The 12,971-nt window shown below is 38.5% G+C and overlaps 1 protein-coding gene across 1 annotated transcript in view; it reads right to left on the bottom strand.

Moving 5' to 3' along the window:
• LOC122806363 (lectin-like) overlaps nucleotides 1-12,971 on the bottom strand; it is a 71,551-nt gene that overhangs the window by 35,829 nt on the left and 22,751 nt on the right. Inside the window, exon 4 of the mRNA XM_044076714.1 lies at nucleotides 2,757-2,888. Within this exon, the coding sequence (XP_043932649.1) occupies nucleotides 2,757-2,888 (132 nt within the window). The remainder of the gene's footprint in view (nucleotides 1-2,756; nucleotides 2,889-12,971) is intronic.

Below are 12,971 nucleotides of genomic sequence, written 5' to 3'. Positions count from 1 at the left end.
TCTGTGCCAACTGCATGATGATCTGCGTTTAATGTATTTCACTATCACCTTGTCTGGCCTATCATATACAGTACATGTGCAGTCTCCCCACCTGTGACTACTTATCTCTCCACACTGCTTTTCCAAAAGTAATTATACTGACTTTGCTGATCTATTTGTACTACTTTGCTGAATGTTATTGATATTTAGTAAAGGATTGCCATCACACAATGCATAGATAAATGATCCCAGTGGTGGTAATGGGACCTATGATGTATCAGTTTTGTTTTATTTTATCATTACGTGCTACTGGATATGTTTATCCATACTGTTTGCATTGACCTTGTACATTTTATATCTGCTGGGTCCACTACAGTCTATAAAATTAGATTCCTCTAATTGTGATATTTGCAAAAAACATTCAGTATCTTTCTTTACCAAGAGCTTAGATAGAGGGCACCATGACTTCTCAGCAATGGAATAGAGGAAGAACCAACCAATGAAATAAATCCAAGTCTGAGATATGGGATAGTTTGCACTTTGTTGGGGTGTTTCTGATATTCTGAAGGATTCATCAGATATCGATGCAATAAAAATTACACTGGAGAGTCATCAAGCTCTTATCTGTGTTCTGTCCCTGGAATACTGTGCCATTAAGATGAGTATCACAGGTTTAGCTGTGGCCTTGGATGTATATGCAATGTACAGGCTTACTGTATGGTAATGTTCATAGTCTATGGTTTGTATACTTCTATATTCTACAGGCTGGTTACAGGATTTCTTCTTATATATTTTGCTACCATTTCCTGCCCTGTTACACCTTTTGGACATTACAGTGTGTGTGTGTGTGTGTGTGTGTGTGTGTGTGTGTGTGTGTGTGTGTGTGTGTGTGTGTGTGTGTGTGTGTGTGCTCATATGTGTGTGTGTGTGTGTGTGTGTGTGTGTGTGTGTGTGTGTGTGTGTGTGTGTGTGTGTGTGTGTGTGTGTGTGTGTGTGTGTGTGTGTGCCTGCCTGTCTGTCTGCATAGGGAGCATAACAGTGGCACATTACTTTGCACAATACTATCCTTATTTTTGTTGTTTCACAGAAAGAGTTCACATCAATGAGGACAGTTACTAGTACAGGTTTCAGTAGCACTGGCTATGACAATATTGTGTTACACCTATTTATTTATTGGCTATTGTTCTGTTGCCCCATTCATCCTGCTACTGTATAGCAGAGCTGTCCAGTTCAATTTCTTTATTAGCTTTCAGTGTTAGCCCACTGGCATGGTGGTGACTGGCCATACTTCCAGTCCAAGACAACTGTAATGGGAAAGTGTTAACAATGGAACAGCAGATTATTGTGGTGACAGGGCAGGAGGTCCAAGTAAATCAGTGGGATTGTGGCCCAACTCTGCAGTATAAAGTTTATCAAGATACTGCAGCAAAGGTCATGATCTGGTGAGAAAATAAAGGTGAATCACTGCAGAAGGCTTCCTTGGGATGTATGACTCCTAGCAGATGTGTGAGAAACCTTGAATTTGTAGCCTGTAGCCAGAGAACAAGTTCAATAATCCTGCACCTTGAAATGATTTGGGGATTACAGGAACATCGGGGTCATACTTGAACAGTGAAGTGAAGAAGCAGGAGTAAATGTGTGTAATTTATGTACAATTATTTGTGCTGTTACCCTTACCTAGCACCCAAAACTTTTTTTATCATTTGTATTATTACTTTTATTTAACCATCACTGTATTTTCCCTGTGAATGTGTCCGGTACTGTTTTTGTCTCCCTGCTTATGTGACAACCTTATATCATTAAAAAATAAGAATGTCAAGCTATTAAAAAATGCCACGTGCCATCTTCATCACAGTTACCCCAGTGACCCCACCACTTCATTGCTCCAGCTGCTTGCTTTGTTTCCCAGTATATCTGTGCATCATACCTTGTGCAGGCTGTATCTTTTCTGTGAACATACTGTGTATTGCACTACTGGTCTTTATTCTCTCATCCTGCTTTCCAGCTTGTATGCTGCTGACCTAACTTTCTTGCAATTGTCCATGGACCTGTAGACATAGCCAGTGCCTGTCACATTTCATTTTGGAGACTGAATTTAAGGCTGTGCACTGAAATACATGCCTTTAGTTGTGATATCTGTTGCATCATTCTACCCTACGACTTGATTGTGGGAGTTAGTGTTCCATGCTATATCTCACACGTGTTCCAAGAACCTTGTGTTCTGTGGAATTATGGGATTCTCTTTGTGGGCCATGTGGGTGGCTTGCTTTAGTTGCATCCTCCACAATGACCTGTACTCTTATGCCTTTCTGTTGTTTGCCAAGTGCAGTCATAGAATAACATTTTCTGGATTTACATCATTCTGTTACATTTAAGTAGTATTTATGCATAACAAAACGTTTGTGCTAGTACATTCTTTACTATTCTTGCAAAAATTGCATCCTTTTAATATTGAAAGTCACTGATGCTTATTCACCATTTCTATTGAATCAGAGTGACCTATCTCCACAGTGGCTTAAGCATTTAGAACAAAAAAAACAAAAACAAAACATGAAGTCTGCAGCTTGCTAGCCTTCACTGAGAGCTTAGTATTCTATTAGGCATCTATTGCAGACTTCTGTTTGTTTTTTCAAGCTGCAGTATTGCTGACAATCTCAGTAACCCCTTCTCCATTTCATTCCCACTGATCTTTAGATGTCCAATGATTGGGGAGATATTGTAGACCAACTATTTGTATAGAATTTTTGCATTGCAAAAACTATAAATACAGTAATTACCTTCAAAAGTCGGTGGCCTCCAATCCAAACAGGACCGCCACTGCTCTCACCAAGTTGAAGTATCAGGTCGTTAATCTCTTTTGAATGGATACATGCCAGATGGCCTTGCTCTCCAAGACTTTTACAGTGAAGCTAAAAAAGGAAGTTTGATCATATTAGAAACATTCTCATGTTGATTTCAATTGGTTTGCTGCTGTTCAAATCTCAGAGAAATGAAAGGAAATGTGCAGTACATTTGAGCAGGATGTTTTAGATACTATATATATCTAATATACATACATGCATACATACACACGCGTGCACATAAATGCACAGGCACACAGATACACACATAAATAATTTCTTCACCATGGAACTGCACAAGTGAGCAATTTCAGTGTCAGCCCAGGAATAAACTGAAACTCGATACTACATTTAATAACAGCAAGAGTATCATGAAAATACACATCTATAGTGTACCAGTATTAGCTAACAAAAATGAAGTGAGTATATACAGTCATAATATGCATTATTTGTGATAAATCAAGACAAAACTCAGAAAGTGAGGTGCTTGTATGATAATTACGGCTGTGTGTTGTCTAAGTGCGAATGATAGGACAGATAAGTAAAGGATGTTAAGACAAGTTTGTGAGTAGCTGGAAGGAGAAGTTATGTTAAACAAAAGATCTGAGTGAGCAGTGTAGGTTGGTGCAATAGAATGTACCATATGAGGGGGAATAGGAGCGTTACTTGCAGGAGAAGCAGAGAGTGACGTTCAGGTTATATGATATGGCTGGATGAGAGGCAATGACATTTGTCTAATGAGGAGGTGGACCTTTGAGTCCCATATTTAGAGCAAGATGAGCAAGATGAGGTATCTTATTTGTGGAAAAATACTTTACCAAAAATTTGGCGCTATTAATGTAGCTGCAATTCTGTCCTATCCTCCCCTATCCCAGTGATGGGGTTTATAGACTAAGTAATTCATTATATAATAAGTATTAGCAATGTTTTTAAAATCTAAATAATCAGGAAAGAGCCATTATTTTTTATGAATGGGAAATGGGTGGACATCAAGATTCTTCACATTTAATATTTAGGCATTTCATAGCAACATACATAGCTGGAAGTAAATGATTGATTTAGGTAAAAAAAATTATATGTGCTCTAGCTGCAATTTAATACAGATTCACAGTTTTGAGAAAATAAGGCATTTAGGGATTGTTCCTATGAAATGGTGCCAAGCGAGTTTCAGTCACGTTAGCTTGAGTTACCATTATCACAGTTACGGCAGAAATCAGAACATAAATTTGATCGTTCCATCATTCATGGTGTGAAATAGCCTTGGGGAATAACTTGCAATAAACTGCAAATCTGAGAGGCAGTTGAATATTCTTTTTGCAGTCATTTAACATGGGTGAAGGATGATTGTCAGAATTTCATAAATAAGTTCATGTCTGGAGAAAGAAATGTTAATTCTTGCATTACATTGTTGTCTAATAAGCCTTTAGTGATAGTTGATGGTAGAAATGTCCATATAGAGAAATACATTTAATTTAATACCCTTGTTTTAATAACTTGTATTTTAAAATATGATCACCTGGGAATAGTGAAGATTAATCAATTTATTTAAGTATAGCTGGGTACAAGATTAATTCTAGTGATCCCTTCCAGTCCTACCCTAGACCAAAAGCAAATATCATTACATTACAGCCTATGCATAAAGAGTACATATAAATTACAGCAGTGATAATGCAACAAATATATTACATTGCAGCCTATGCATAAGGAGTACATATAAATTACAACAGTGACAATGCAACAAATATATTGATAAAGCTGATTAGATATCTAATTTATGTATCCTAGATATACATTAGAGAAATAAGAGTCAAGCGAAGATAAAACAAAGGTATAATTAAACATGAGAGGCTATTGCTGTATGAATAGATTGAAAAGTTAACACTGTACAACACTTTGTGGGGACAGATCATGATTAACCTTTGTTAGTGAAGCATTCAATAACTGAATGTAACTTTGTTCTGGTGGAGGTTGTAAAGTCCAGGAAAGTGGTTTGTTTGGAAATTTAAACTGGTGATTTTTTAGGAGGAAAACATAACACATAAGATTACCCTGTTCTTGAGCTAAAATGAAGGTTCTCCATTAGATCTTGAATGCATCTGTTCTCTAATGTAGGGAGGGACCTATCTCACCCTAGCAAAGGCAGTACAAAGGGGGCCATCATCCAGAAAACTATTTAGGAGTTTATCCCTGTTCAAGTCCCTAAACATTAACTGCCAAGGGACAGTGTTCTTATCTGAGTGAGCTGAGGTTCTGACTTAACTCTCCCCCCTTATGACAGCTGCTTGTAATCCAAGACAGACCCTGATTATCGCCCATACAGGAAACTATGAGCATGGTTCCCTGCTCTGCAACTCTTGTTTTCGATGACATTGGATTTGGTGAAGTATCTATTTAAACCTAATCCCACACCATGGGTGGTTGATATGAAAATTGCTTCACCATGAAACATCTTATATCTTCACCCTGACATGAAGGCTACCATGACTGTCTTGGGATCACAACACTCACATCCCCTAGTCTATGGTCACTGTTCTCATGTAAACCTTCACCCATGAGGAATGGTGAGTCAGCATAAGTTGCGTATTCCTACTCTCTGCTAAGCAGATGTTCTAGCTCTGAAGCTGCTATTTGAACTTGTGCTTTCTGGGTCATAATCCGAATATTAGCCCTCTATGTACATGCAATGTGCGTATGGAAACTATGTCCACCTTCCAAAAGGACAGAAGGATTGTTTTTATTTCAGTATTTACAGTCGATATGGTAAATATTTTTATAGCTATAATGTAATTTGTAAACATTTATACATGATGATTCTTGTTTCTGCTGAGGTTTTACTCCTAGGCTGAATCTGAAAATGGTCTAACTGGATCAGCACTCTACCAAGGTCAACACACATGAACAGACAGATATATAAGTGTGTTTATTGAAGAGCTCAGAGATGATACTAAATAAGACTTTATTGTACAATGGTTGGTAAAGCGCCTTTCAGACTAAATTATAAAATATTATATCAGCTTTGTTAAAAGCTGAAAAAAAATCCTATGCGGAATGTGTTAAATAGTTAAATATAAAAATTGGCAAAGGGAAATCATTCATGTTAAATATCGTAGGAGAATGTATATAGTATCTTTGAGCAGAAACCATTGTTGTATAGTAGGAGGGCAAGTTCTGAAAATAATAAGGAGAACAAAGACTCAGACCATGCATTGTAAATGGCACTCTATAATTTGCTGGCAGGCAGGGCTTTCTTCACACTTACTCTAATTTTAATCATGTGACTGCAAAGTGAAAGTTTTAATTCTGACATATAGAGCCATTGTTGAATGAAAAATAGGAAACTTTTTTTTTTTAATTTAGGAATTTTTAACAGGCTTGCAAGAGAGCAAAGAATCCATTATATCTGTTAACCAGGTAACCAACAAGACTTTTGCCTTTTCAGAGTTGAGGCAGGAACACTGTTTAGTCTCAAAGAAAGATAAATCTTCAAAAAAAGTGTGAGAAATGTAACTTACAGATCAAAAAACGCTGATGTAAATGTCCTACTAGAAGAATGAAAAGAGGTTTCCTGAATAAATTAAAGGTAATGGATGACGAATTTTCTATAAATAAAATGTTTGGCACAAGTCACACCTGTCACCCTTAGGCTTTCGTATACTGGCCAAGGCTCTTGCCACCCCCATAGTGCCTTTTTTAGGCAAGGTTCAAAGGACAAACCCACCTCCATAGACAACCCAAGGATAAAAAAACTAAAGGTAATGCTACTCTATGCCAGAAGTCTAAACCTCAAGATGCACACACTCGAGGCTCTCCTCAGTATGGAGAAAATCGATGTCTGTGCAGTAACAGAAACCTGGTTCAAGGCTCCTGAGAGCACCTCAGCACTACCAGGTTATAACTCATACCGTGCGTTTCAGCCCCAAAACTCGGACTGAAGCACAAAAGGAGGGGGAGTATCTATATTCATCAAAGATACCTACACCTCCAGGTTAGTGGCACTGCACGAAGCATCGGAAACCATCCATGTGCAACTAACAGCGGGCAAAACTGCCTTTCAGTTTGTAGACTGCTACAGAACACCCTCCCTATTACAGGAACCCCACTTGGCATTCCTGAGAACACTGGAGAATATGAAGGTCTCCAAACACTATGTTATTGGGTGACTTCAACTACCCAAACATTGACTGGGAAAACTACTCAAGCCCAAACACCCTCGCCCAACGGTTCCTTGAATTTATAAACTCTAATGCAATGGAACAACTGGTCACCACTCCCACAAGAGGGAACAACATATTGGACCTGGTCATCACCAACATGGGGATTCTATGTTCCAGACCAGAGGTAAACCCCTCATTGGTAAGATCAGACCATAAACCAATTTCCCTGGACATCCATATCCCGTCCCCACCCCCAGCCAAGGAAATCACTGTAAAGAATTTCTCAAAAGCCAACTTTGCACTTCTCAAGACTGAGATGGAATCCTTCAAAGCCCCTGGGCCAGAGGATAATACAGCCCAATCCGCAGAATCCTTTACAAATGCATTCTATGAGCACCTGCAGGAATGCATGGATCATGCTATCCCAAATAAAACCAAGACTCACTCCTCCAAAAACAGTCTGGTGGACCCCGGCCATAAATAAGCTATACAACAGAAGGAGGAAGCTACTACATGACAGAGCAAAATCCCAAAAAGGGAAGGCATCTCTGATCAGTATTAGCAAGAAACTTTGATCCCTCATAAAATCATCAAAGGCCAGTTTCGAAAGAAAAATTGCCCTAGACACTAAAGATAATCACAAGGCCTTCTTTAGTTATGTCAGGAACATGGGCGGAAACTCCCAGATATGCTCTGAATTGTTGCATATCGGTACAAAATATACCGAACCTACAGACATAGCCAACATCCTGGCAGACAGATTCAGCGCAAACTTCTCCCCCCCTTCCCCCTCCCAAAGGAGCAAATGCCTATCCCAACTGAATGTATCCTCCCTGGCATCACAGATGCACAGGTGAAAGCTGCCCTCTCCAAAGCAAAAAACACAGCATCTGTGGGACCGGACGGTGTCCCAGGCTGTGTATAAACGAGCTCCAAGAAGAACTGAACCCTCACATTAAGTCACTGTTCAAACTTAGCCTTACTACAGGATATGTACCCAAAGAATGGTGTACAGCTACAGTGGTCCCACTCCACAAAGGTGGTGCCACAATGGACCCCGGAAACTATCGCCCCATAAGCCTGACTAGTCTGGTCTGTAAAGCTATGGAGCGTATTATCATGGAACTCATAAACAAAGACATTGGGAGCCTCCAGACACTGGACCCTACCCAATTTGGCTTTGTTAAGGGCAGATCTTGCCTCTTAAACCTAGTTGATTTCTTTGAAACAGTTACCAAAGCCATAGATGAGGGCAAGGTAGTCCACACAGCCTACCTGGACCTCGCAAAAGCCTTCGACACAATTCCCCACTTGGGCATCATAAATAAGCTTACCAGCTTAAATATCAACCCCTATATCACAAGATGGGTTGCAAACTGGCTCAGAGATAGAACCCACATGGTCAGAATTGCAGGTGCCATGTCCGAATCCAAACCAGTTACAAGTGGTGTTCCACAGGGCTCAGTTCTGGGACCTCTCTTTTTCGGTATATATTTCTCTGAGGTTCAGGCTAACACGCGGGGATTATGGCTGACAAAGTTTGCAGATGACTGCAAACTGGGGGCCATAATCGAATCTCCAGCTGACATAAGCATCCTCCAAAAGGGTCTCACAGAGACGGATGCTTGGTGCCAGAGCCACGGCCTCAAGCTAAATGCTAAAAAGTGCATAGTCATCCCCTTTGGGAAAAACAAGATGCCCACAAATTACCACATAGGTGGTAATCCATTAAGTATGGAAGAAGTAATTAGAGATTTGGGGACCAACGTAGATAGTAATCTCTCCTTTGATAATCACATTGCCTAAGTGGTTAGAAAGACCTTCTATATAGCCCACCTTATCACAAAAGGGTTTGCATCTAGATCAAGAGAGGTCATTGTGCCCCTCTACTCATCACTCATCAGGCCCATAATTGAATACAATGCCCCTTTTGGGATGTACCTTACCCGACACCTGCAGCAACTGGAGAGACCCCAAAAGTACCTCACCAAGAGGATCATGGGCTACAAACAGATGTCATATGCAGCTCGACTAAAGAAACTCCAGCTCTATTCACTTGCTTACCGCCTACTCAGAGGTGATCTATGCCTGGCGTACAAAGCCATGTCAAACCCAGAATTAATGGACATGCTCCACCTCAAAAAATCCAAGTCCCTTAGAGCTACACGTTCCAGGGACCTAAACCTCAGCACAAAAATAAATAGGACATGCTGGAGGGACAGATTCATTTCCCAGAGGCTCCCCTCACTCTGGAATAGAATCCCAAGTCATGTTAGACATAGCCCCTCGCTGACCCTCTTCAAGCGAAATCTTGACGCGTGGGTGGGAAATCGCAAATTCACCCCTGGGATCTCTTCTGTGTCCCTGCTAGACACAGGCACACTAAACTAATCTTAAAAGGGTACCTTCTGTGACCTACTTTACAGAGGCACAGTAGGCTAATCTAATAGGGAGGCGGAAGCCAAATACACTCTGGCTAGGCTTATAAATGCCCTAGGGCAGATAGCCCAGTATCTACCTATGAACCTATGAACCTAAGAGGAATTGCATGGCATGAGTAGACGGTGGAGATAATGTAACAGGGAAAATCTGGAAAGTTTCAGTTGGACTGCGTTAGTTGTCTAACACATTATATAAAATAATAAATGCATAGGAGAGGAACAGTAAAAGAATATTCACCAAATAAATGAGTATCATCAGCTTTGTCATATACCTGCTGGTCAAGTGCTGGCTTACATAAGTCACTGCCTAAATATATGTTTTAGAGTATGTGCACTGAGATAGATGTACAGACAGATAAATAGATACATTTAGAGTGTACACATGAGTGAAAATATTTGCAATGAGTATGGATGCCTCCATGTAAAGGAATTTTGTCTTACATAGGAAATGTAATATTCTTACATGGGATGGACTGCATGGGTTTGTGTATGACTGGTACAGGGCTTGAAGGTGAGTTGCATGTATGTCAATGTTTTCTATACTGTCAGTAGGGTTTAATACAGTTGGCACAGAAGGTAAAGGCTGTGAGCTATAGTTCCTGTGGTACAGAATCTGATTTTCCCAGCCCTCATTTGACTACTGTGTGACTTTGAACAATTCATTTAACTGGACTGTGCTTTGAAGCAACTGAGAATTTTGGCTAGGCTCCTCAGTGGTCCCCTGACTGCAAGCCTATTAACTACTTAGGAGTGGAGATGGTTGTGTTTGTCTGTTGGGGAGTTGTAGGGTTTAACAGTTGAGTTGCAGGGGTATGTTTGATGTGTGATTGACAGGGTGTTGTGTCTTTAGATATGTCAGTGTGCATGTGTATACACATACATTTAAGTGAGCAGTCACAGGTTTGTATGGTTTGTCTTTTGTTTATGATCAAGAAAGATTGCCTTCCTGTGGCTTTTGAGTGATCATATGGAGGTTTGTCAGCGTAAGCATTGTTATGCAGCTGTATGAAGAGTGTGTGGAATCAGATTTAGTGAATGAGTGCATGAACAACCAGAGTTTTGACAGATTTGGATGTGCGAGTGTGTGGATGTGTAGGCTGCTTGTGTTGTGTGTGTAAGATCAGAGTTCAGTTATGAGTGTGATACAATATGAGTGTTTGTGCAATTCAGTGTCCTGAGTGGCACCTTAACTTGAGTTACATGCAGTCTTGGTGCTATATAAATTTTGAGGTGGGTGCATGGCAGTTAGCTATATCTGACCATATAGCTGCTGAATGGAATTTTTTGTGAACCTGTTGGTGCATTTGTGATCTTGTTGTGTTAAGATGAGTAGGCTAATTGATGTGTGCGCTTCGATATTTCTTTTGATGAAGTGACTGTTGATTCTTTTACTCTCATTTTTGAGGACTATCTGTGAATAAATATTGTCTGCTTACAGGTTTGGATAAGAAATCCCTTTTCAAAATATGAAAAGGGAATCAAATTAAAGAAACAAGTATAATCAGATGGAATGATTTAAAGAATATTCGGAAAACTACAGGTGTCTGGAAAAGAGCAGATGTGTCTCAGAAGGTGGAAATAACCCAGAGAATGGACACTACAGGTGAGTCAGGACCATCTCAGAAGGCATTAAGCATGAAACAAATATACAGAGACATCTGTCTGCCTGGAATCTACTGAAGTGGAGTCCAAGCTGGCATGGATCCTCATTGAGGTTATGTCAAACCACTCAAGTGTATTTTTAAACAAAATAAGAAGGAGAACGTGCCAAACAAGACAAATAAACCAAAAAAGGCAATCGGAAAGGCTGCTTCCCATGCTGCACTGAGTCTTTATTAAATACAGTAAAATCACTAAGAATAATCACAAACACAAATAAAACCATTAACGCTTTAAAGTATCACCGTGTTTTCATCCACCACAGTTAGACTTCATCAGATGAACCACAACAATTAAATGTCTCACTATATACCAAATCATTAACTAACCTCTCATTGCTTAATTAAATATTTAAATCATACTACCAATTATGAACCACCCTACTAACAGTATCCCTAAAATTATGTTAAGGAGGATATGTTTGATTATACAATTATAAATAAATAATCAACAATAAATGAATGAATATAATAACAATGAATAAATAAATAAATTCAAATCCTTCTAAAAGCTATATGTTTTTTAACTTTATATATATATATATATATATATATATATATATATATATATGTATAAACATTTATAGATTTTTAAAAAATGCTAAAATATGTATAAAACTTCCTTACAACCTAGCTGATCTTAATTTTAACTCAGGGGCCAGGGAAACTGTATCATTCAAACCTGGCCATTTATTAGCTTCCAAAATAATTTGCCAGTAAACTTCTTCATATTCAATCTTAGTCTCCCAAAAACTACCCCTAATATCAGTAGTTATTTCTTCTAATACAAAGAACAAAAACTTTGTAGCTTGGCATAAAAGTGTCTGTTTATAAATGGCATACTTTTGGTTCTCTTTTCTAATATCATGAACATGTCTATAAATTATTTTCTTAAGTTTCCTTTCAGTTTTACCTACATCAAATGCATTGCATTTATCACACAAAACAATATATACAACCACTTTTGTATCACATGCGTTATAAGACCTACCACTTATGTACCTGTCCCTGCTACCTATATAAATATCCTCTGTGTTAGAAATAAAGGGGCACTGTGGACAAGAGCCACAGTTGAAAGTTCCTACTTTTTTCTTTCTATTGTTGCTTAATTTACTCCGATAGTTTTCAATTAGATCTTTAATAATATACATTTTTATGGCTTGCCAAAAGTAATTTCCAAATCATGAAATAAACAGCAAATGGGCAACTTATGAAAACAAAAAAAGAGCCGTTCATGCACTACTCACTATGAATAAGTCACTTTAAACTTTAATCAAACACAAACCACGTTTACATGAAGCACTTTTCATTTAGCTGATAGCTAAACCTCATCAGATAAATTTTGCTTGTGTCTCTGGTGTTTAAATAAAGGTCATATTACCCACCATAATCAACACCTACTAATTAACGAGCTGTTCAATTGCATTTCATAAATATTAAAAATAAAATGATATACATAATTCGTACTAAAACCGAAAAACTCAAAAAACTCTCTTAAATCCAACAATACAATTACTTTGAAATTTGTGAAATAAGTTAAACTCTCAGACACTTATGGTTAGAAAAACTGAATGATCCATAAAACATTTAAAACCCATGTGTTAGGCTAAATACAGGAAATTTAACTAGTTAGCAGCTATTATCTCAATAAACTTTTCAATTGTAAGATACAAGTAATATAACAAGTTTCATTTAAGCCTGGGTACTGGCAGGCATTTAATTTTAACAACCATAATAACTCCAACCTTTCAAATAGTAAAGAAGTAGGTCCACCCATAATGTCTGTTTGTACTCTCTGAACTTAAATTTATGATCTGGGAACTCGCTGCAATGTTTTGCTAATGCATTGTCTATTTTCTTCCTACTAATATTGTAAGTATGTTCATACACTCTCTCTTT

This window comes from Protopterus annectens, chromosome 7.part0 (assembly GCF_019279795.1).
Source record: "Protopterus annectens isolate FY-2018-M chromosome 7.part0, PAN1.0, whole genome shotgun sequence".
Lineage (NCBI taxonomy): Eukaryota > Metazoa > Chordata > Ceratodontiformes > Protopteridae > Protopterus > Protopterus annectens.
This window is presented reverse-complemented; position numbering and strand designations above follow the sequence as displayed.